The sequence below is a fragment of the Leucopleurus acutus genome, assembly GCF_964270905.1.
Source record: "Leucopleurus acutus genome assembly, chromosome: 20".
Taxonomy (NCBI): Eukaryota; Metazoa; Chordata; class Mammalia; order Artiodactyla; family Delphinidae; genus Leucopleurus; species Leucopleurus acutus.
In genome coordinates, this window is record NC_139162.1 from 56,957,184 (window position 1) to 56,980,975 (window position 23,792).

The window sequence follows — 23,792 nt, forward strand, 5'->3', positions numbered from 1 at the left end:
ATATCGTTCTTTATTTTTAAAAGATTAAGCTGGCTACAGTGCTAAAAATGCACTTAAGGGAAGCAAGAGGGAAAATGGTTGCAACGCTATGCAGAAATCCAAACAAGATGGTTGCATCTTTGACCATGATAATGGCACGAGTTGGAAAGAAGTGGATAGATAGATTTAGAATATTGAAGCTAGAGGACCTGGTGGTATGCAGGTGAAGAGGAGGGAATAATTGAGGATGACTCTCCGGTATGAATTCGCTGATGGTGAGCAAGGTGTACACTCTGCCTAAAGGCTTTTCCACATTCTTTACATTCATAGGGCCTTTCTCCAGTATGAATTCTCCTATGCAGCGTCAGATGGGCAATCTGGTTGAAGGCTTTGCTGCATTCCTTACACTCATACGGTTTCTCTCCTGTGTGAATTCTCTGATGCAGAGTAAGGGATTTACGATGGCTAAAGGCTTTCCCACAGACGTTACATTCGTAAGGTTTCTCGCCTGTATGACACCTTTGGTGACAGATCAGGGTTGCCCTCTGTCTGAATGCCTTCCCACATTCAAGACATGCATACGGTCTTTTGCCAGAGTGGAGCCTTTGATGTTGAACAAGATAGGAGCCATCACTAAAGGCCTTCCCACATTCAATACATTCATAAGGCTTCTCGCCAGTATGAACTCGCTGGTGTTGAATAAGGTGTGCAATTTGACTGAAGGCCTTCCCGCATACCTTACATTCGTATGGTTTCTCTCCAGTGTGTACTTTCTGATGTTGTGCCAGGTGTGCATTCTGGCTGAAGGCTTTGCTGCACTCCTTACATTTGTAAGGTTTCTCCCCAGTATGAATTCTCTGATGATGGGCAAGGTGAGTGTTCTGCCGAAAAGCTTTCCCACATTCCTTACATTCGTAGGGCTTCTCTCCAGTATGAACTCTTTGATGAAGAGTGAGTGAGCCACGATGGCTAAAGGCTTTCTCGCAGATATTACATTCATAGGGTTTCTCTCCTGTGTGAATTCTCTGATGGACAGTCAGGGATGAGCCATGGCTAAAAGCCTTCCCACACACGTTACATTTGTAAGGTCTCTCTCCAGTATGAATTCTCTTATGCTGAATAAGTCCTATATGATCAGTGAAAGCCTTCCCACAATCAATACAATCAAAGGGTTTCTCTCCAGTGTGACAATACCTCCGATGACGTATAAGAGAAGCATTCTGCCTGAAAGCTTTCCCACAGTCAATGCATTCATAGGGTCTTTTCCCAGAGTGAATCCTTCGATGATGAGCTAGAGATGAACAATCACTAAAAGCTTTCCCACATTCGATACATTCATAGGGTTTCTCTCCAGTATGAACCCTCTGGTGTTGAGCAAGATGTGCAAGCTGGCTGAAGGCTTTATGACACTGCTTACATTGATAAGGTTTCTCTCCAGTATGAACTCTCTGATGTTGAATGAGATGAGCATTCTGGCTGAAGGCTTTCCCACATTCAGTACATTTGAAGGGTTTTTCTCCTGTGTGGATTCTCTGATGTTGAGCAAGGTGGGCACTCTGGCTAAAGGCCTTTCCACATTCGATACATTCATAGGGTTTCTCTCCAGTATGAATTCTTTGATGAAGAGTAAGAGTTGAGATTTTGCTGAAAGTTTTCTCACAGTCATTACATTTCAAAAGTTTCTTTTCTCCATAGACTTGCTTGTGTTTTTTCACAAAGGAATGTGCTTTTAAGCTTTTCTTATCTGTGTCAAAATTATATATTCTCTCTTCAATAGGAAATACCTGTTTTATATAAGATAATGTATTCAGATGAAAAACTGTCCCAGATTTGTTACAGTGGTCTCCTTTCTCAATAAGGGTACCTATATGACTGACTGTCTCTTGCCTAAAATGTGTCTTCTGACTTACCAGCTCCCTCTCAAACAGGTCTTCACGTTTCCAGTTTTCCCCTAATGTGGAACATTTGAGGTCACAGCCTGTAAGTCTTTCCATTATCATTGCCTGGGACAATTTTTCCTCATAGATGTCCTGGTTTGGAGATAATTCCTTTCTCATCCATACATACTCCAAGTCTGAAAGATATTAAGAAAGCAAACGTCTCCCTTATTTAATGCCAAAAGAATGGAAACTTCCAAATGAAACCATATGAATCAAAACAGTTGCTGAAGCCCACAAAGGTACATGTTTTTGACAGTTCTTAAAGTTAAGCAGCGTGACCACCCTTGCGTTTCTTGAATAAACCCTCCTTGGCTCTGATATATTATTTCAACATGACTTTTTATTTAAGATATTGCACCAATATTCATAATTGATTTTGTCTGTAATTTCCTTTTTTTGGGTGCTGTTTTGGCAATATTTTGGTATCAAATGTTATGCTGTCTTCATTTTTTATAGTTCTCCTTTTTATTCTGTCATGGAACACTTTAAACAATGTTGAAATTGTTCCTTACAGGCTTTATAGAATTTATTTGTAAAACTATTTGGGGTTGTGGCTTATTTTCTTGGGGGAGGCAGTTCTTAGACGATTTTCAACATTTCTTCAATGGTAACCAGTCTGTTTAAATTTTATATCTCTGGTGTCAGTTGTGGTTATTATATTTTCGTAAAGTATCATCCATTTCATCCAGGTTTTCAAATTATTTACAGAGACTTGCATTTCAAAAATAGATCCGTATGATTCTCTTATGTACTTAGGTGTCAGTGGTCATTTACCATTATTTCTTTTCTTGTATTTTCTTTCATTTGTCTGGATAGTTTATATATTTTATTGGTTTTCTAAAGAAGCCTATGTTGGATTTATTTTCATTAGATCTACTGTTTTCTGATTCATTTATTCCTACTTTTATCTCTAGCAGTATAAATCACTATATATAACTTATTTCAGTCTCCTTGAGATTCATTTTGTTCTTTTTCTAATATCTTGAATTGGATGCTTAATTTATTTTTTAAAATTATTTATGTACACCATTAGGGCTATAAGTGACCTACCAACGTCCACTTCTTAAAACTTTGAGAACTGAAAGCAGGAAAAGGCCATGCTACAGCCCGCAGAATAAACTAACCTCCTCACTTGAAGCTCATTTCCCTGCAATATATGTCTATAGGCTATTATCTGGCTTTCTAAACCAGAAAAACAGCTTTCAAGCACGACAGGGAAAAAAATTAATAAACTGAAGAAAATAACCTGAGTCAAAAATCCCAATAGGTAGAGTAAAAGTGGGAAGATGATGGACAAAGAGAGAGGAGGTAACATTAGTGGGCTAATTTCTTCATCTTTCATATCAGTATCAAAAGACAATGTTTTGAATCTCAAGTGGATGAATTTTAAAATACAAATTTAAAAATAGATGAAGTCATAAAGTTAACAGTTGTAGAACTAAAACCTTTCCAATTGAAGGGGGAAAAAAGACATAAACAACAAAACAAAAAGAAACAATAAAAAACAAACACCAAAGAGAAAAATAATTAAAAGCAGAGAGAACATAGCTATAATACTTGTTAATTTGGTAAGTCACATCTTAAAGAAAGGAAAATACTTAAACAAGTTTGAAAAACTAAACATCAATCTGTTTAAAGAACTCAGAAATGTTGAAAGTCAGGGATGATTACAACAATACAGTGCTTGAGCAGAACTAGGTAAACAGCAATGGAACATAACAGAGTTCAGAAACAGACTGTTGTATTTATAGGAAATCACTAAAGGTAAAGGTGGTATGTCATACCAGTGGGGAAGAAAAGATCCACTTAAAAAATAGTGTTAGAGGGACTTCCCTCATGCTCCAGTGTTAAAGAATCCGCCTTACAACGCAGGGGATGCGGGTTCGATCCCTGGTCAGGGAACTAAGATCCCACACGCCACAGGGCAACGAAGCCCACATGCCACAACTACTGAGCTCACGCACCTCAACTAGAGAGCCCGTGTGCCACAAACTACAGAGCCCATGTGCTCTGGAGGCTGCGCGCCACAACTACGGAGGCCACGCACCCTGGAGCCTGCGCACCACAACTAGAGAGAGAAAACCCACACACCACAACTAGAGAGAAGCCCGCATGCCACAACAAAAGATCCTGCATGCCTCAACGAAGATCCCACATGCTAGAAGAGCCTGCGTGCTGCAAACTGCAGAGCCCACGTGCCCTGGAGCCTGCGCGCCACAACTAGAGAGAAGCCCACGAGCCACAAGGAAATATCCTGCATGCCTCAACAAAGATCCTGCATGCTGCAACTAAGACCTGATGCAGCCAAAAAATAAACAAAATAAATAAATACATGATAAATAAAATCTTTAAAAAACATAGTGTTAGAACAAGAAGTTTCAATTTGGGAAGGACTTTGAGAGGTATTTTCCAGCAAATATTAGAGGGAAGAAACACCTTTAGGATAGTTTTCCCAGCTCTAGTTATCCTGCATTTACCTGGGGGCAGCCCTCTTGTTATCTCTCCTTTCAACATCCAGGGCTCTTTATCCTGCTCCAATAAGGAGATCACATCTGGTTTAGAAATGCAAAGACCTGCATATAAGAGGAAATAAGAAAATTAGCTATGCTGTGAATATTCCAGAGCTATGACACAGTCTAAATGGTACTGAGAGAAGAGAAACATTGTAGGAAAATGCTGATAAAGTCATGAAAGGCTACTGAAGTAGAAAGACTCCTAGGGGGAGGTGGAGGGAGGAATATTCTCTTACCCAATGAAGCCAGGTTCCTATAGTTCTCTAACATCACCTTCTTATACAAAGTCCTTTGACCAAGATTCAGCCATTCCCACTCATCTTTGGAGAAGTCTATGGCTATATCCGTGAAAGACACTGAATCCTGAAACGACACAAATATAATCTTGCTCAATCAGTGTTCATGCCCTGACTTAGCTGGCCTTAGGGTAAAGAGTTACGCTGTTCACATTTGGGAAAAAGAAATTGTGAGTAACTGCCCTGGGAGAATCTAAATGATCAAGGTCATGTAGTTATTTACTGAAACACTTTTCTGCCTATATTTATATATATTAAAAGAAAAAATATGAGCGATAACTCTCTGTTCTTGAAGCATTTTATGGTGTGAGAAGACATTCTCAAATAAAAAAGTGTTGATTGCATTCAAAACACAATATCATCAAGCACTAAATTATTTTATCTATGTTAGGAGTTAGCTCACTTTCTACATGGAAAAACTAAAGAGCTCTGGGACTGCAATAGAAAGTTTCAAGGAATGATGCTGACCTGATGAGTATGACTTCAATCTCCACAACATACTCTAAGAAATCTTAGTGTTCTTGAGATATTAAGAGGTATGCCTAAAAAGAATGAAAGAAAAAAATGCCCAGCACTATTATTTTGTTTTGAAAAACAAACAGATTAGGAGAAAACTCATTTGGCAAGTTATTTTTTGATAATCTGCTGAGAAGTATCAAGAGATGATATGAGGTAGGCACATGACAGGTAACCTGTGTTTTGTTACATGGGCTGAATTTCTAACCAACCATGAAGTGAGGCCAGTTCTATGGTTGATGGCAGATTTTTCATTTCTTCCTCTTTTTTTTTTTTTTTTTGTGATTTCACTTATACCAACATCTAAGAATGAGTTTTAAATAAAACCAGAGAAAAAGGTTAGATTATTATTATTCCAAAGAATTCAGACTCTGTCACTTACTAGCTGGGTGATCTTTGCCAAGTCAATTAACTTCTGTGTGCTTCAAGATTTCCCTCCTAAAAAAGTGGTAATAATTTTAGTACCTACCTCATGGTAGCACTGTGAGAATTAAATGAAGTAACAGGCACACTACCTGGCTAAGTACTCAAGAATTTTTACCTATGATAATTATGAAGGAGAGATGGGAAAGAAAGAAGAGCAGGAGGCCAGGAAGAGGTGATACATTTGGTTTAGTATTTCAATAAACGTTTTACCTATATTTTATTTTACTAATTTCAGTAAGCTATAGTAGTTAAGAACATGGTCTCTGAAGCCAGATAACCTATGTTCAAATCCTGTCCGGCTCCGCAAACCTAAGCTATTAGTTTTGGTTTCAACTGTTGAAAACACTTTAAATACTTCTAAAGAACAGTCTATTGCATTTACATATAAATATTCACCATTTTTGTTGCACTTCCTTCATTCCTAATGTTCCAAATTCCCTTCTGATATAACTTCTACTGGAAAAACTTCCTTTTGTAATTCTTTTAAAAATTTGTCTATGAATTTTCTTAGTGTTCATTCACAAGAGAAACTATTTCACCTTCTTGAAGGCTTTTTTACTGGACACAGAATTCTGGGTTGACAGTTCTTTTCTTCGAGCACTTTAAAAGTTGTTCTACTTTTCTGACTTCTGACTTCCATGGTTTCTGATGAGAAATTCACAGTTATCCAAATCACTGTTGTCCTGCATGTTAAGCACTGTTTTTCTCTGGCTGCTTTTGAAGTTTTTTTCCCTTGTCTTCAGTTTCTGCAGTCTGATTATGACATTTCTGGGTAGGGATTTCTCTGGGTTCATCACATTGGAGTTTGATGAGCTTTATAGACCCAAATGATTATGTCTTTCACTGAAGTTGGTAATTTTTCAGCCATTATGTCTTCAAATATTTTTTCTACACTTCCTTTTCTCCTCTTTTTGGGGGGATTCAATGATAGAAATGTTAAACATTTTGGTATTGTCTTATAGGACCCTGAGGCTTTGTTCAATCTTTTTTCTCACTGTTATTCAGATTAGATAGTGTCTGTTTATCCTCAAGTTCACTAACTCTCTCCTCTGTCATCTCCATTGTGCCACTAGTCCATCCAGTGACCTTATTTTGGTTACTACATTTTTCATTTCTTGTTCATATTTTCTATTTCTTTGCTGAGACTATCTTTCCACTAGTTTCAAGAATGTTCAACCTTACTTGTTGGAGCACTTGTATAACAGCTGCTTTAAAGTCTTTATCAGATAATTCCAACATTGGTGTCACATCAACGTTAGTATCCGGTGGTGGCCTTTTCCCCTATGAATTGAAATTTTCCTAGTTTTTCATTAGCTGAATAATTTTGGATTATATTTCTGACATTCTGGATATTATGAGACTCTACGTCTTGTTTAAATTCTCTATGGAGAATGTTGGCTGATATTTTCTTCAGGCTGCAAGTTCTAACCAGCCTTCTGTGGGTGGTGGTTTCAACAGCAGTTCCATTTTCAACCCTGTGCAGTGATATTCACCTTTGTCCTACTTACCAGTAAGTGGCCAGCCTGGTCTAAGGCCAGCCTGAGACCTTAGTTCATTCTCATAGACTATGGTATGCTCTTCAGGGTCAGATACATACACAAGCAGCTCAGAGTGAGCTGCTTAGGAGATCATAAACAACTTGATGTGGGTGACTTCCTCCCTCTCTGGGATCTCTCCAGTACTTTGTTTCCCAGGGGGCTCCTCTTTTTCGTTCTCTGGCCAGATAACTGGGCCTTATTTATTCCATTCCATTGTGCACTTACCACTTTAAAAGGGAGATTTCTGCTCCCCTCCCCCTCATTCTGAGCATTAGATCCCTTTCCCACTTCTTGAGTCTAAACTAGAAAGTTTCTCCTGCAGTTCTTTCTATCCACGCCAATGCCTACTTCTGAGTTCTGTGCTTGTTGAATCCATGTTAAAGAAATACTGGAAGGAAAAAAAAAAGGTAATCACACTGCAGGTCTGGTGGGACTTCACATTTTGGGCTTCTTTCCCAATCTGCCTATGTACTTTTTAGAGACTTCAAATTGCTTCTTCATGCATTCTGGAGCATGCATGCTTCATGCATGCATGCATCCCAGCTTTCAGTGGGAAAGACAGGTGGAGCATGCTTAGTCCATTACCCAGAACCAGGACTCTCCCAAATTCAGTGCAAAATGTTGTTATTTTTAAAACTAATATTCCAAGGCTTCCCTGGTGGTGCAGTGGTTGAGAGTCCGCCTGCTTATGCATGGGATACGGGTTCGTGTCCCAGTCCAGGAAGATCCCACATGCCACGGAGCAGTTAGGCCCGTGAGCCATGGCCGCTGAGCCTGCACATCCGGAGCCTGTGCTCCGCAACAGTGAGAGGCCTGCGTACTGCAAAAAAAAAAAAAAAAAAAAAAAAAAAACACAAAAAAACTAATATTCCATTGGAAATATAAACATTCCAGATATTCAGTGCTTCTTGTGCATTAAACATCATATTGTAGTTCTTCAGTAGCACATATAGCTAGTGCTTATTAATGTGCCAAGTACTTTTCTAAACACTTAAAATATATTGACTCATTAATACTCACAACAGTCCTATAAATTTGGTACTATTATTTTTCCCATTTCACAGTTGAGGGAACTGAAATTAAGGTGATATGTCTAGTATATGGTGGAGCTAGAATTTGTACCCAGGCAGTTTGGTTGCAGAGTCCTTGTTACTAACCTTTATACCATACTCTGGCACTCTTAAAATATATTCTTCTGACCAATAACCATAATGCTTTTGTTTAAAATGTATATATGCTCTAAGAAACAAGTTTCATTGGTAGTACATGTTGTGGCATTAAATCTGTTTTTTTTTTAAAGAAGGTATTTTGCTTTAAGTTGCTTATTGTGTCTTTGATGTAAAATAAAACAATTTTAATATTATAAGTTGTTTTCATTTGATTAGATTTTAAAATTTATGTACCAATTTTTATAGTTTTATAATAATTAATTTGCTGGTGACACTTGTTCAGCAGTTTAATCAGAACATGAATTATAGTTCTTAAGGTTCTATTATTGGTCAATAAGATATTAATATTAAAAACATTCTGTGGCTTCCCTGGTGGCGCAGTGGTTGAGAGTCCGCCTGCCGATGCAGGGGACATGGGTTCATGCCCCGGTCCGGGAAGATCCCACATGCCGCGGAGCGGCTGGGCCCGTGAGCCATGGCCGCTGAGCCTGCGCGTCCGGAGCCTGTGCTCCGCAGCGGGAGAGGCCACAACAGTGAGAGGCCCGCGTACCGCAAAAAAAAAAAAAAAAAAAAAAAAATTCTGGAGTAGAGTAAGTGTGAGAAACTCTAATCTGCAAGAAATGAAAAATTAGGAATTTAGTCCAAAGAAATCAGAGATGAGGGCAAAAATTCAAATACAAGGATGATAACTGTAACGCTATTAAATAGTAAAATATTGGCAACAATTTACCTATGGAACAACAAAGGGCTGATTAAATAGATTATGGTATTCACCCTAGAAAGAAAAAAGGATGTAGTACATTCCCTGGCATTTTAAGACACTATGGCTCCAGTCAAGTAGGGAGGGGAAATCTTTGTTTACTCTGGCGAAAATGTCACCCATCTCACCTGCGCCTGCAGATCTCCTCCACTTCCTTCAATATGCAACTCAGAAATCCCTTCCTCTGTGACTCAAGCCCTCCCAACGCCTCCTCCTTCCAACAGCGAGTAACATTTTGCAGGATTTCTCACGAAGGTGGCAAAAAGAAGCTAAAATAAGCAGATTTCCTTCTGCCAGATTGTGGCCTATCACAGAGCTTCATCAGTACAGATGAAGGGGCACCTTTTTGTAATTCACCCAAAGGCACTCATCAGGCTATTAATGGCCCTTCCCCTCCACTCCACAGGAAGTCCACTCTCTACCTGCAGCACTGATCACACTGTAAAAATAAATGTTTGCTACCTTTTCATTTCTCCAACAGATAGTAAGTTCTCTGAGAGCAAGGATGGGGATTTAGGAACTAGGCAGATCGTGGCTCTCAAATCTCCTCTAAGGACTGTATTTCTGTATTGTCAGATACTTATGAAAAAAAAGAGTACAAGGGAAGGGCTCACAGTGGGTCATTTCTTGAGTGAAGAATAAACATTGAATAGGAAAAAGAGGAAGCTCTGTAAGAGTGTATTGGGCTGTTTGAAGCTACCTATAGCCCCAATACTCGTCAGAAAGAGAGGAAATAGGAGCCAGGCCCCAAAGTGGGACAATTTTCAGAAGGAAACAAACATTACCAAGTACTGAAAAGCAAGGGAATACTAACCAGGGACATGGCTTTAAGAAGTTCAATTCCCATCACCTTCTCCTTTTCCTGGCTCCTCATGTGGAGAAGGGCTTCATCCTGAGAGGGCACAGCTGGGAGGAAGAGAAAGGAACGGTGAGAGACTAGTGAGAGACTCTAGGAACGGTGAGTAGCTCGAATAATCACAACCTAGAAACTTTTCCCTTCAGATCCCTCTGTTCTCACTCCCCTATTCCTACTCCACCCTCCTCTCACAATCCAGGCACTCCCTGGGAAACCAATAATTTACAGCTGGAGTTCTGCTCTGCTCTGGATTTTCAGGCCGAGGACAATCTCTCTCTTGCTCAAAGCCACCCATTCATTAACAACAGAGATGTATTAGGAGTGCTGCATATATTCATACTCTGATGTGACCTTCACGACCTTCAGTGAAAATAGGGAATACTGTCACTGTTTCACACGTGAAAGCTCTGGGAAGTGAAGTCTTTTGCACAAGTCACACAGCTTGTAAACAATGGAGCCCAGTCATCAACCTGTCTGCGTGACTCTACCAGCCAAGTTATATGCTCAAGCAGACACCAGAATATAACAGAAAAACACCTCATGTGCAATTAACTACTCAGGACTTATAGAGTCTATCAGACTTGAAAAAAGCCATCTTCCCCAGAAAGAGGTATTACCTTTGTTACAACAGAGTCCATGTGGCTTACGGATAGCTGGACCAAAAAACCGTCAGGAGACCCAGGCTCTCCTTTTCTAGCAAACTATAGCTCTGAAGTCCCTTGCCACCTCACCCCACCCCCAGCCCTCCAGCCAAGTTTCTTCAATCAGGAAGAGAATAAAAATATCTGACTTAATTCTGGTTTCTTTCCACTAAACTCCACTGCTTTTTCAAAGCATTATTATAATGATGAATATAAGAATGAACACTTACGGAGCACTAGTTACTATGTGACAGGGACTACACAAAGTGCTTTACAGGTATGAGCTCACTTAATCCTTATAACAGTTCTATGAGGTATAGAATATCATCTTCATTTTACATAACAGAAACTGGGTCAGAAAGTTTAAGAAAAAAAAACTTGCGCAGTGGAGGTCTTGGGATCTGAACTCTTAGGGTCAGCTTCTTAAACTGTCAAAAGTGGTTAAGAATACCCAATTCAAGGGGATTATATGAGGGCCAGTACAGAGGGGGACTCTGGAGTCAGCCTGTCCTGGATGTGAATCCTGGCTCCTCCACTTACTAGTGATTATTTGTCCTCTCTATGCGTCAGTGTCCTCATCTATAAAAAGGAGATAAGATAGTTTCCACCTCATAATGTTGTGAGGTTTGGTGTTAACATACCCAAAAGGTCTTAGAACTGTGTCTGGGCCACAGTAAGCACTAAGTAAACATTACCTATTGTTACTGCATGCAGTAAAACAAGCAAAGAACAATAGGGCTATGAGCAGTGCTTCTTTCCCTTCTCTCTCTCTCTTTACTCACTCTGGCTGGGGGCGGGGGTAGCGGGAGACAGAGAAGTGTGAGATAGAAATGGGGGAGTGTTTTTGTTCATCTACTAAAAGGTGACTAAGCCATGGAAAGGCTGGGATCCCTCAGCACTTCCAGACGAAGCTGTGAATCTCGCCTTCCTCCCAAGTCTCATCCCACAGTGATAATGTAGGACAGGACTCTAACAGGTTAAAAAATAAAAATATTAAATACTGAGGTCCTCCTTGAACAGCAGCACAGCACTCAGAGGTAATGTTCTAATGGGGAATGCTCTCTCCCCTGGGTCCTTGGAGATATGCAGACAGACCTGGAAGGGGAGTGTCTGGTTAGGAGACTCTGGGCAAGTCAAGAACCCTCCTTGAATTCAGCTCCACACTCTGGCCCGAGATGACCGTCCAAATCTTTGGACTTCTGGGTCCAACAGACTCTGAGGCCAGGGACATCTTCCTCCAGCACTTGGGCCCAGGAACAGCACCCCCAAACCTTAATTTTCACTCTTGCAGCCGTACCAAGGCCGTCTGCCACTCTTACCTCCATACTTAGTCCCGTGGACGTGTGTAGTGTCCCGACTTCCACACCATCCAGGTGGGGCAGGCAAGAAATGCTTCAGCCCTGTAAGGCCAACTGGCCCAAGACAGGAGAACACAATCAGATTCACAGGTTGCATCAGTCCGGACTACCAAGTTCCAGAAACTGCCCTGGGGACTTTGAACCCAGTCCAGCCTTCCCGCCTTTCGAGGGGCGGGACTAACTGTCCCCCAGGATACCCGAAAAGACCACCAAATAAGGAATACCCTGCGCCCTCCCAGATTCACCACACCCCTTTCCCTTCTTCCCCTATAAACTCTTGCCCGACTCTTGCCCGACCCTCGCCTGGGTGCGACTTCTCTGGCCCCTTTCTCTCGGACCAGTGAACCTCGCGCCCGGGAGCGCTCCCTAATAAAGCTCACTTGAAGCTTTCCTCTGTTTCGCGGTGCCGTTTGTTAAGATCCGACCTTACATTTGGTGCCGAAACCCGGGAGGGGTACCAAGCCCCGCGGGTTACCGCGCGGACCGCTCCTCCCCTCCCCCAGGAGACAACCAGGGAACCTCTACTCATCCACCCGATCCGGCAGAAAACGGGGTAAGTCCCCCTCCCTTGTTCCCTCCGACGCTCAGAGTCCCTGCCCACCGGACTCCCTGTCCTTAATCGCGGCCGCGTCAGGGACTCCTCCGTCCTCTCTCCGGGCCTCGGGCAACTGTGGAGACGTCCCAACCGCCTGACCGCCCTCCGACCTGCCGTGAATCGGAGACTGAGACCAGGGACGCCTCTCTCCCTCTCCATTCACTCAGGGACAGACTGGGGGTCATGGGAACCTCACAATCGAAACCAGATTCTAAGACGCCCCTGGGGTGTCTCCTAGCCAATTTTACAGCCCTCGGTTTCTCCCAAGATCTCCGTCGCCGACGGCTTATTTTCTATTCCACTGTGGCCTGGCCAGAATATCCTCTAGACAATCAATCCTGAAGGGACTTTCGATTTTAACATCCTCCGTGATCTAGATAATTACTGCCGCAGGACGGACAAATGGTCCGAGGTTCCCTATGTTCAGGCCTTCTTGTATTTGCGCTCCCGCCCTTTCCTCTGCGTCGATTGTTCCACTTCCCAGATCCTTCTTGCCAAACAGACATCTCCTACATCCAAGCCCTTAATTTCCTTTGACGACGACCCCTCTCCACTAGCTGACCCACCCGAATCTCTCGCCTCTCCCCCCTCCAGAGCTCCTCTCCAACCTCCACCCTACCCTGAAGCGGTCTCTCCTCCCGAACCCGCCCCGGCCCCTCCAACCGTTCCCCCGCCTCCCTCAACGGTTTCTCCTCCCACGCCCCTTGCTTCGCCAATTAGTGCACATACACGCTCTCACGACTCCCAAGATTCAAATCTCCTCTGCCCTCTGAGGGAGGTAGCAGGAGCGGAAGGATTAGTTAGAGTTCATGTTCCCTTTTCTCTCCAAGATCTCTCTCAAATAGAAAAGCGATTAGGCTCCTTTTCTGCCGACTCTTCCCGCTACATTAAAGAATTTCGCTCTCTCTCTCAAGCTTACGATCTAACCTGGCACGATATCTTTGTGGTCCTATCTTCTACTCTGACCCCTGACGAGAGGGAAAGAATTCAAACTGCTGCCCGAAACCATGCAGATCAGGTTCACCTTACCGACAACTCCATGCCTGTCGGAGCGACTGCCGTACCTGGCACCGATCCAGGCTGGACTTCTCAGGATGGCCAAAATGGCCGTCGTAAACGCGACCTCATGATCCAATGCCTCCTGGCTGGCATGCAGGCTGCCGCTCATAAGGTAGTCAATTTTGAAAAACTAAAAGAGATAACCCAAGAACCTAACGAAAATCCAGCTATCTTTCTCAATCGCCTTACAGAGGCCTTAACTCTCTACACCCGGCTGGATCCCGACACCCCGGCAGGGGCAGCGGTCCTGGCCACCCATTTCATCACCCAATCAGCCCCGGACATCCGAAAGAGATTAAAACAGGCAGAAGACGGCCCTCAAACCCCTATTCGAGATCTGGTAAGGATGGCCTTTAAAGTCTACAATGGCCGTGAGGATTTGGCAGAATCCAGCCGAGAGGCTCGGATGCACCAGAAGGTGGCCCTCCAAACCCAAGCTCTTGTAGCCGCCCTAAGGCCGGCCATCTCCCATGGATCACAGCATCCACGGGGTCCGCAAAAGGCAACCCCGCCGGGGGCCTGCTTCAAATGCGGAAAAGAAGGCCACTGGGCTCGCCAATGTCCCAATCCCCGACCTCCTTCTAAGCCCTGTCCCAGCTGCGGGCTAACGGGCCACTGGAAGAGTGACTGCCCTACGACTGGCCCTCCCTCAGCGTCTCCACGCGGGGGGCAGGCCGACCCAACGGCATTACCACTCGAACTGCTGGGATTGGCTGACGACTGACGGCGCCCGGACTCGAAGACCCCCATCACCCTCGCCGAGCCCAGGGTAACGCTACAGGTAGCGGGTAAGTCCATCTCATTTCTGGTGGACGCGGGGGCTACCTACTCGGTCCTGCCTACTTATTCCGGGCCAGTTTCTCCTTCCCAGATCTCGGTCATGGGTATTGATGGCAAACCATCCTTCCCACTCCAGACCGGTCCACTCCCATGTCATATCGAAGGACTCCCTTTTACTCATTCCTTCTTAGTCATACCATCCTGCCCAGTTCCCTTGCTAGGCCGAGATGTCCTTTTCCACTTAGGGGCCTCCCTCCAGCTGGTTAGACTTGACCCTAAGGTCCCCTCCTCCCAACTCCTGCTTCCTCTTCTCGGCCTGTCTCTAGAACCCTCCCCCTCCTATCCCCCTCTTCCAATCACACCAAACCCAATCAATCCCCAAGTCTGGGATACTTCTAAGCCCATAATAGCAACACACCATTCCCCCGTTCTCATCCACCTAAAGGACCCCTCCAAATTTCCATCAATGCCCCAATTTCCCATCTCTGAGACTCACCTTAGGGGCCTACAACCTATTATCACCAGACTCCTAAACCAGGGACTCCTCATCCCCACGGACTCTCCCTGCAACACCTCCATCCTGCCTGTCCGCAAGGCCTCTGGGGATTATCGCCTGGTCCAGGACCTCCGACTAATCAATGAGGCCATAATTCCTCTCCACCCAGTAGTCTGGATCCCTAACTTTGCTCTCCTCGCTAAACCCTTATATCTGGCCGCTAAAGAAACCCCTCAAGGACCCCTCACCTCTCCTTCTGCCTTTTGACAGGCCTTTCTCACCCTCTGTAACGCTCTGATATCTTCTCCCATTTCTCTGCCCAACCCAAACCGACCTTTTCACCTTTTTGTGGATGAACGGGCTGGAATAGCCACTGGACTCCTTGCCCAGCCTGTAGGGCCTTCCTACCGCCCCGTGGCTTACCTCTCCAAACAGCTGGACCCAACCATTGGGGGATGGCAACCATGCCTTCGGGCTCTAGCAGCAGCAGCCAAGTGACCAAACAAACACTCAAACTGACTCTGGCCCACCCACTAACCGTGTTTTCCTCCCACCAGCTGGTCGACCTCCTAGGCCACAAGTCTCTCTCCCCCCTGGGCCCCTCCCGCATCCAGGAGTTCCACCTTCTATTCATTGAAAACCCAGCTATTTCTCTTGATCTCTCCCCTCACCTGAACCCGGCTTCCCTCGTGCCTATCTCTGGCACCGGGGGTTTTCCATCCCATTCCTGCCCTCATGTCATAGAACCCTTCAAACCACCAAGAGAGGGACTCTTTGACACCCCTCTTTCAAAACCGGACCGCACTCTCTTTGTGGACAGTAGTTCGATACTCAGTCCTGACGGATGCCGACGGGCGGCCTACGCGGTAGTAACCATCTCAACCATTATCGAGGCCAACCGCCTCCCAGAAGGGACAACCTCTCAAAGGGCTGAACTGATAGCACTCATGCGGGCCCTCGACCTCTCTAAGGGCCAAAGGGCCATCTTTCTCCCTATGGTCGCAGGCATTTCCCTCGCCTCCTCTCTCGTTGCTGCGGGCATCGGGGGAGGAGCCCTAACACACAGTGTCTCAACATCCCGTGACCTAGAACAGAACCTCCAGCTAGCCATCGAGGCTTCTGCCGCCTCCAGCACCTCCCTCCAGCGCCAGATCACCTCAGTAGCCCGAGGTGCCCTCCAAAATCGACGAGCCCTGGATCTCCTGACGGCCGACAAAGGAGGTACCTGCCTCTTCCTACAGGAGGAATGCTGCTATTACATCAATGAACAGGATTCGAAGACAACGTAAGACAACGTAAAAGCCCTCCATCGCTTAAGAGAAGAACTCCAACGCAAACACCAACAGTCCATCTCCCCAATTCCCGATTGGAGGCGATCCACCGTCTATACCTGGCTAACACCAATCTCAGGCCCCTTAATTCGCATCTGTATCTTGCTCACGTTTGCTCCGTTTTCTTAGGTTCCTTCGCAGGCGCATGGAGGATGTCTCTCGGGTGGCCATAACCCAAATGCTCCTCGGTCCTTACACTTTGCTTCCTACAGAACCCCCCTAAGCCTCGGACCTCTGGTCGCCCGACTCCACTTTCGACGCCCCCATTCAGCATGAAGTAGTCAGAGATCAGAACGCCGCCCCATTACACCAAAGATGTCGGGATGTAAGGCCAACTGGCCCAAGGCAGGGGAACACAATCAGATTCACAGGTTGCATCAGACCGAAATTCTCCGGACCACCCAGTTCCAGAAACTGCCCTGGAGACATTCCGGACCACCCAGTTCCAGAAACTGCCCTGGGGACTTTGAACCCAGTCCAGCCTTCCCGCCTTTCGAGGGGCGGGACTAACGGTCCCCCAGGATACCCGAAAAGACCACCAAATAAGGAATACCCTGCGCCCTCCCAGATTCACCACACCCCTTTCCCTTCTTCCCCTATAAAATCTTGCCCAATCCTCGCCCGGGTGCGACTTCTCTGGCCCCTTTCTCTCGGACCAATGAACCTCGCGCCCGGGAGCGCTCCCTAATAAAGCTCACTTGAAGCTTTCCTGTTTCGCGGTGCCGTTTGTTAAAATCCGACCTTAACAAGCTCCACCGGCCCAACCAGGTGCCTTCCCAGGACTCCAGGGCTTTGGGCCACACTGGGTTCTTGGTGGTGGAGTCAGGGTGTGTGGGGGGCTGGGGTGTGTGTCGGGGGGTGGCCTTCTCCGGAGGCGTTTCCAGTTCTCAGCCACGTAAAATCCTTCATTCGTCCCAATACACGCCGTCGCTCACATGCTGCTGGGACGTGCAAGGTGCACAAAAGACACGTGCAGAAACATGGGCCCCAGTCACACACTTGCCTCCTCTGCGCCCTACCAGTCACATCTCACACCCGCACACACTCTCCCCCCCCCATTCACACACGTACCTGCCTCCTCCTCCCGGTCACACACACACACACCACGAGCTGACGGTCACAGTCGCCAAATCACGCGCTCACGCTCACGACCTCGCCGCCCCAGCATGCAGACCGGGACGCTGACCTCTCGGCGCCTCCGCGTGCCCGGCTCAGCCGCTGCCGCCGCCCCACTCAGACTTTCTCCTCAGAACCGGCCAGACTCGCTCACGTCCGGGTTTCAAGTCTCGTCGGAAGTGGGCGCCTCCTCTCAGCGCAAGGGCCCTTGGGAAACGTAGTGCAGACAGGGGTGGCGGCGGCTTTCTGAAATCTGAGCACTACACTGCTAGGCAGGGTTCCTCCCCGCGGCCTGGTGATCACTGCCCTCTGTCCCCTATTGGTGCCTCCTGGTCAGGAACAGAGCTACCTAGAAGCCTTTTAGCTTCTGGGTCCCACGGCCTCCACGAAAGAAGCCGAGCCCCGGGGACTTCTGGGAGCCGTCGCCGGGCTCGGAGTGCGCAGGAGCAGCTGTCAGGCACTGAGAGCCGAGACCCGAGTAGCCGCTCACCCGCGCCTCGGCCGAAGGTAGGCGGGGTCGCAAGAACGTGGAGCGCGCAGGCGCCTTGAGCAAGGGGAAAGCCAGGGAAGTGGGCGGAGCTTAGGAGAGGCGGCTCTAGGGGCGGAGCCTTCGGGATAGAGGAGCGGAGATTTGGATTTTGCCTGGTGCTTTGTGCACTTGCGGGTGTGTGTGCGCGTGTGTGTGCGTGTGTGTGTGTGTGCGCGCGCGCGCGCTCTGGGGTCTAGGGGAGGCAGATAATTTATTTCCAAAGGTCTACAGAGCAAGAGGAACTGTACTTAAGAAACGACGTCTTATGAGCCTCATCAGCATCTGTACTTAATTTACATGACAAGATTCTTGACTTTGAGCTGATGCTATAATGAGATGCGATTTGGGGAGGGGCCTTGGAAGCCGGTGATTGTTTTGTATGCCGAAGGGAAATGAGTCACCAGGGGCCGGAGGGCAGACTATGGTAGGCATCCATTAAAGTGGCTCCCAAATGATCCCCGCCTCCTGCTATTCATAACCTCATGTAATCCTCTCCCCTTGGAAGTGAGCTGGACCTAGTGAACCACTTTTAATTAACCAAGTACAAAGATGAGGGGATGCCACTTGTAATATTAGGTTACATAAAGGCTTCGGCTTCCACCTTGGGTACCCTTCTCTTGCCTGCTCACTTACAAGGAAGCCAGCTGCCATGTTGTGAGCTGCCCATGTGGAAAGGAATTGATGTGTCCAGCCAAAGGCCAGCAAGGACCCGAGGCCAGCCAACAGTTTTAATGAGTTTGGAAGATGATTCTCCTCCCATAAAGCCTTCAGATGACTGCTGTCTTGTTGAGAGACCCCAGGAGCCAGAGGCACCCAGCTGAGCCATGCCTGGATTCCTTACCCAAAGAAGCTGTAAGATGACAAATGTATGTTTCTTTTAAGCCACTAAGCTTTAGCGTAGTTTGTTACACAACAGCTAATGAACATACTATCACAGCCCTTACTCTGTGATTCAGTGAGTTAAAATAGGGATTCTGGGCTTCCGTCGTGGCGCAGTGGTTGAGAGTCTGCCTGCCGATGCAGGGCACGCAGGTTCGTGCCCTGGTCCGGGAAGTTCCCACATGCCGTGGAGTGGCTGGGCCCGTGAGCCATGGCCGCTGAGCCTGCGCGTCCGGAGCCTGTGCTCCGCAACAGGAGAGGCCACAACAGTTAGAGGCCCGCATACCGCAAAAAAAAAAAGGGATTCTATCAGTAGTCAAAGATACCACATTGATAGAACTACAGCAGCTGCTATCACGATTAAAACTCGTGTCATTACCTGCACATATGTTTGTTTTTCACTCACATAATAATCCACTGCTGTTGCTCCTGAGTGACTGATGGCTTTCCTCCAAATAGCGGTTTAGCGGCCCAGAGTTCTTCCATCTTGCAGTTTTGCCGTTCCATACAATTGAGATTCTTCTTCTTCCATCTGGGTGGTACATCCTTTTCTTAATAACCGAGCCCAGAGTGACACACGTTTCCTATTCAAACCACAGCCAGAACTGGAAGCAATAGTGGCTGAGTAATGCAGGATGTGCCTTGGCAGTCACATTCCGGAATCGACTTTCAGGCAACAGAAAGGGAAGCACAAACTTTGGGCAGTTGTCTAATCATATCATAGGTATCATTAACAAATGCTACATACCCAGGACCTTGGAAAATAACCATATGGGTTTGTGGTCATTGTACCTGCTACAAGCTACACTACATAAGAATTCCCCCATGAGCCCTCACTCTGCACAAATACGTCATTCAGGAATTCCAGTAGAAATGTTCAGATACTGATTACAATCTTTCAAGAGTACTCAGTCTCCTTTCTGTTGACTCAAGTCGATGTGGGACTTGGATGCCATGCCATGGAGTGCTTCTAACTAAAACAAAACCCTAGTGCAGTTTCAACCTTGGGGATCAATGAAATAAGGTAAAAATATCAGGTATCAGAACATTCTTAGGATTTCTGTGTTTATTGTGACATTTCATTTTATTCTCAAGATTACCTGTTGCCCTATACTCCAGCTATTGCACATGCCCTAGTTCAGTACACTTTCCAAATGTAATCACTGTCATGAGAAATCCCAGTACCTAAAGGAGACAGGAGATTTTTAATATGCTGGTACTTCATGTCAAAAGAACATAGAAAAACTACTAGACCTGACAGGGGAACTTGCAAAAGATAAGTCAGGGGTAGGGACATAAATGATCCAATCCAGCACTATAAACTCTTGAATTCTTTCAAGTCCTTATATATTATGCAATGTAAATTCTAACCCTCGAGATGACATTTCCAAAAATGTGTCCTAGATTTTTGATATAATAAAGGATATTAAATATTTCTGGATGACATGAATCTCCTGTCTGCATTTCAAGACTAGAAAAGCAGACTCAAGAGTTTTGTCACAGATGTATGGCAAAGAGAATAAGTAGGGAGGTTTCTTAAGGTTTGAGAAAGTCAAAAGTTTTCTAAGATGCTTGAATCTTTCGTGATAGCCCCATTCCAGTTACATGGATTCAAATCTTTCCCCACACTTCACTCTCATCTAAGAGAAGTGGCGAGGTTGGGAATTCAGTAAGTATCATAGCTCAGCAAACACCTGGATCTACTGTTGCAGTTGGGTTTCAGGCTTTGCCAGCCCCGTGGTTAGAAGCACTTAAGAAGACTCCCAACACAATCATAGAAAGGTCTGACTTCAATGCCTTTCTTAAGGTCAGAATTTCAAGTGGCCTTTCACTTTTAATTATCTAATTTCATTGTAAACAAGCATCACACTTACTTTTGGAGCTAGCATTGCTCACTGCCTTTAGTTTTTGGTAAGAGCTATCCAGCCCCTTGTGTGCAGTGAGCTTATGATCCTGCTACATCATGACTATCCTTTCCTAACACAACACAGGATTACAAGTTTCTCTGTCTTTTAACCTATCTCTTGCAATCAGCCCTTAATATTCTGCTTCTCTGTAGTCTGAGAATCATCCTCGAGTACCAATTTCTGTATGAGAATAAAAGATGACTCCAGCTTAGAAGTTAAATATTGAAAGGATACCAGATACCTTGAAGATTTAAAGAACCAAACAAAACTAGGATGTGAGGATGCAGGAATCATTTTAATGGATCAGACAGGTAGAGATGCAGAAATCTTTAGGCTGCTGCCAAAGGATGACTCAATTCCACCTATTTGCAGTCCAGGAGTGATGTTCCATATCTTTATAATAGCTGTTACAACAAGTGGCCCAACCAATCAAAATGAATACTAAAAGAAAACATCCCTTATGGCCCATACATAAAGCCTAATATTTGCCCCATGTCTCCGGTCAAAATACAAAGAATGAAAAACCTGACTGGCTTAATTAGAGCCATGTGTGACTGGCAGTCCAACAGTACAGTACAGAATGAAGGCAAAGTGACAACAAAGAGCTAGGAAAAGCATGTGTTAAAGACAAAAACAGATTTCAACATATATACTGAAAAATATATATATATAGACACACACACATATACACGCACACATATATATTCAATATTAATTTTGACTCTATGACTACAAGATTATTTTACACATAAAGTTCTGCAAATCACATATTGCATTTAATATATTGTAGACAGACAATACTCCATAGGAGCATATGTAGAGCTTAATCTCTTTCTGCTAACTGGACAATACTGTATTGAATAATCACAATTTAATCAATCTGCTTGGCAGGATACTGAAATCCTATTTATTGTAATTAAAAAGATTTTGCAATAAACATTATTTATATCTATATATTTATTCCATTGGGATGAAACTCCTAGATCTAGAATTACTGTTTCAAAAGGAATGCATATTTATAGTGTGGATAGGTCATGCCATATTGCCACCCCAAACAGGAGGAGACAAATCTACACTGGTAATGATGAACAACCTCCTGTTTTCCCACAATAACTAGTATGGGAAATTAACTGCAGTTTAGATTTTAATCCATCTGCGAGTCAAGAAGATTCTTTTTAAATCTGTAATTTTCTGAGCAACAAGGTTAAGAACCTAACAAATTTTCTTTATTCGAGTTCTTCCACTGTGACACGCCTGTTGGTAAGCACTGCCTAGTTCCCCAACTGCTTTGTGTCATAGCACTCTGTTCTTAAATGACATATTTTTTCATATGTGTTGTGTGTATTTTCTGCCAGTTGCCTCTTACATCTTTTTTGACACGTTTCACCATATCGAAGTTTATTTAAATCTTTGTACAGGCCAGCTTACTCTCTTCATGTCTTCCAGGGCTCCATGTCCTACTCAGTAAAGCCTTCCTCCTTTCTGTGTTCGCCTCTAACATATTATTTCATAATTAGAGCCGATAAATACAACTTTATTATATTTCTCTGTAAGGTCTAGGTATGCTTCTCTTTGTGGAGAGTGGATAATCAATTGTTACAACATCATTTCCCCAATAATGAAACGCTAATCTTATTATATACCAAAACATTTTTTCAACGATTTTTTTTTTTTCTGGCCACACCACGCAGCATGCGAGGTTAGCTCCCCCACCAGGGATCAAACCCGCACCCCCTGAAATGGAAGCACAGAGTCCTAACCACTGGACCGCCACGGAAGTCCCACCAAAACATTTTTTAAATGTCCTGCTATGTTTGACAAATCATCCTTCCTTGTGTGGTTTTCAGCTAAAACTGTCAGAGCAAACATATCCTACTGAGACTCTATTGGGAGTGACAATTTACAAACATTTTAACAGTATTACTTCATCTAGAAAAATATAGTATTTCTTTTTATTGACATTTCCTATTGTTCAACAGTTTAATAACATTCTTTCACCTCTATTCATAAGTTGCTTTATAGTTTTCCTTGTTTTTGATGGGAGAGTTGTATTATCCTCATAAAAATAATTAGAACCTTTTGTGTATTTTTCTCTGCACTGGAGCAGGAGTCGGCACGCTTTCTCTGCACAAGGACAGAGAGTAAATATTTGAAGTTTTGCAGGCAATACTGTCTCTGTTGCAGCTACTCAGGTCTGCTATTGTAGAGTGAAAGCAGCCCTAGGCAATATGTAAACAAATGAGCATGGCTGTGAGCCAATAAGACTTTATTTACGGACACTGAAATTTAAATTTCACATAATTTTCATGTTGTCTTAAGCTATTATTCTATTCACTTGTTCCTCCATTAAAATAATTTTTAAAATTCAGATCATGGGCCATACAAAACAGTGAGGCTCTGGCCATGAGTCATAGTCAAGATTAATCTGCCTCAAGGTTAGTGGTTCTTTGAAACTTTAATGGAATTCACGCATGAGCCCAGGTGACTTTAAATGATCAAATCTTGCCAAATTTTCTAATACATGTCAGAAGGTTTAAATGTACGCAGGTGAACCTTGTCTTCTCCTCTGATTGTTTCAGTTCTTTTCTTCCAGGTGGCCTCCTCACCCATGTTCTCTACACACTTTCTAAGACTGTTGTCAGATGTAATTTTCTCACCAACAAGGTCACAGCACCTTACACTTTATGCAGATAAATGAAAAGCTATAATACTAACTCAACATTATGGAATCAAGTTTTAAACCAGAACGGGCAAAGCCTCACTGTCTTGAAACGCCTGTTCCTGATCTAATATCCGGCTTCTCTTAGCTTCATTCTATGCATCATTTTCAGTCAGAGTTGCCTATGGTAACTTTTCAATGTCTGAAAACAATGTTTTTAAAAGAGCTAACATTACTGAACGCTTAGTATGGACCAGCCATTGTGCTACACACATCTTATGCATTCATCAATATGAAGGATCTCAACATAAGTGTTTACATGAGGAGTAAATGAATTCTATTTTCACTTAAAACAAAAATCTTCACGTTCTAACTGCAACAATGTGAAGAATAAACTTGTACAGGACAAGAACAGAATAGACAGAAAGAGAGAGAACAGGTTTTAAACT

At 44.4% G+C, this 23,792-nt stretch overlaps 1 protein-coding gene across 2 annotated transcripts; it reads right to left on the bottom strand.

The window, feature by feature from the left end:
* Window positions 1–7: 7 nt before the first annotated feature.
* On the bottom strand, window positions 8–17,535 carry LOC309976905 (uncharacterized protein). 2 transcript variants are annotated; one of them, XM_082862731.1, is made up of 6 exons: window positions 17,440–17,535; window positions 11,954–12,046; window positions 9,952–10,043; window positions 4,669–4,795; window positions 4,397–4,492; window positions 8–2,053 (listed from the first exon to the last, which is right to left on the bottom strand). In XM_082862731.1, the coding sequence occupies exons 3-6, from the start codon at window positions 10,009–10,011 to the stop codon at window positions 180–182; spliced, it is 2,157 nt and encodes a 718-aa protein (XP_082718857.1). In that variant the 5' UTR covers window positions 10,012–10,043; window positions 11,954–12,046; window positions 17,440–17,535; the 3' UTR covers window positions 8–179. The 2 variants fall into 2 exon arrangements, with proteins under 2 accessions (XP_082718857.1, XP_082718858.1); XM_082862732.1 differs by lacking the exons at window positions 4,397–4,492; window positions 4,669–4,795; window positions 11,954–12,046; window positions 17,440–17,535 and having other exon boundaries at window positions 9,952–9,999.
* Window positions 17,536–23,792: the final 6,257 nt, after the last annotated feature.

What these genes read in the sequence shown, in the direction of transcription:
- LOC309976905 (XM_082862731.1), bottom strand. Translation starts at nt 10,011, where the DNA reads ATGAGGAGCCAGGAAAAGGAGAAGGTGATGGGAATTGAACTTCTTAAA. An exon ending in TTCTTAAAGCCATGTCCCTG is followed by an intron (nt 4,796 to 9,951) that starts GTTAGTATTCCC and finishes GTGTCGTTTCAG; the next exon opens with GATTCAGTGTCTTTCACGGA. An exon ending in AACAAGAGGGCTGCCCCCAG is followed by an intron (nt 2,054 to 4,396) that starts GTAAATGCAGGA and finishes AATATCTTTCAG; the next exon opens with ACTTGGAGTATGTATGGATG.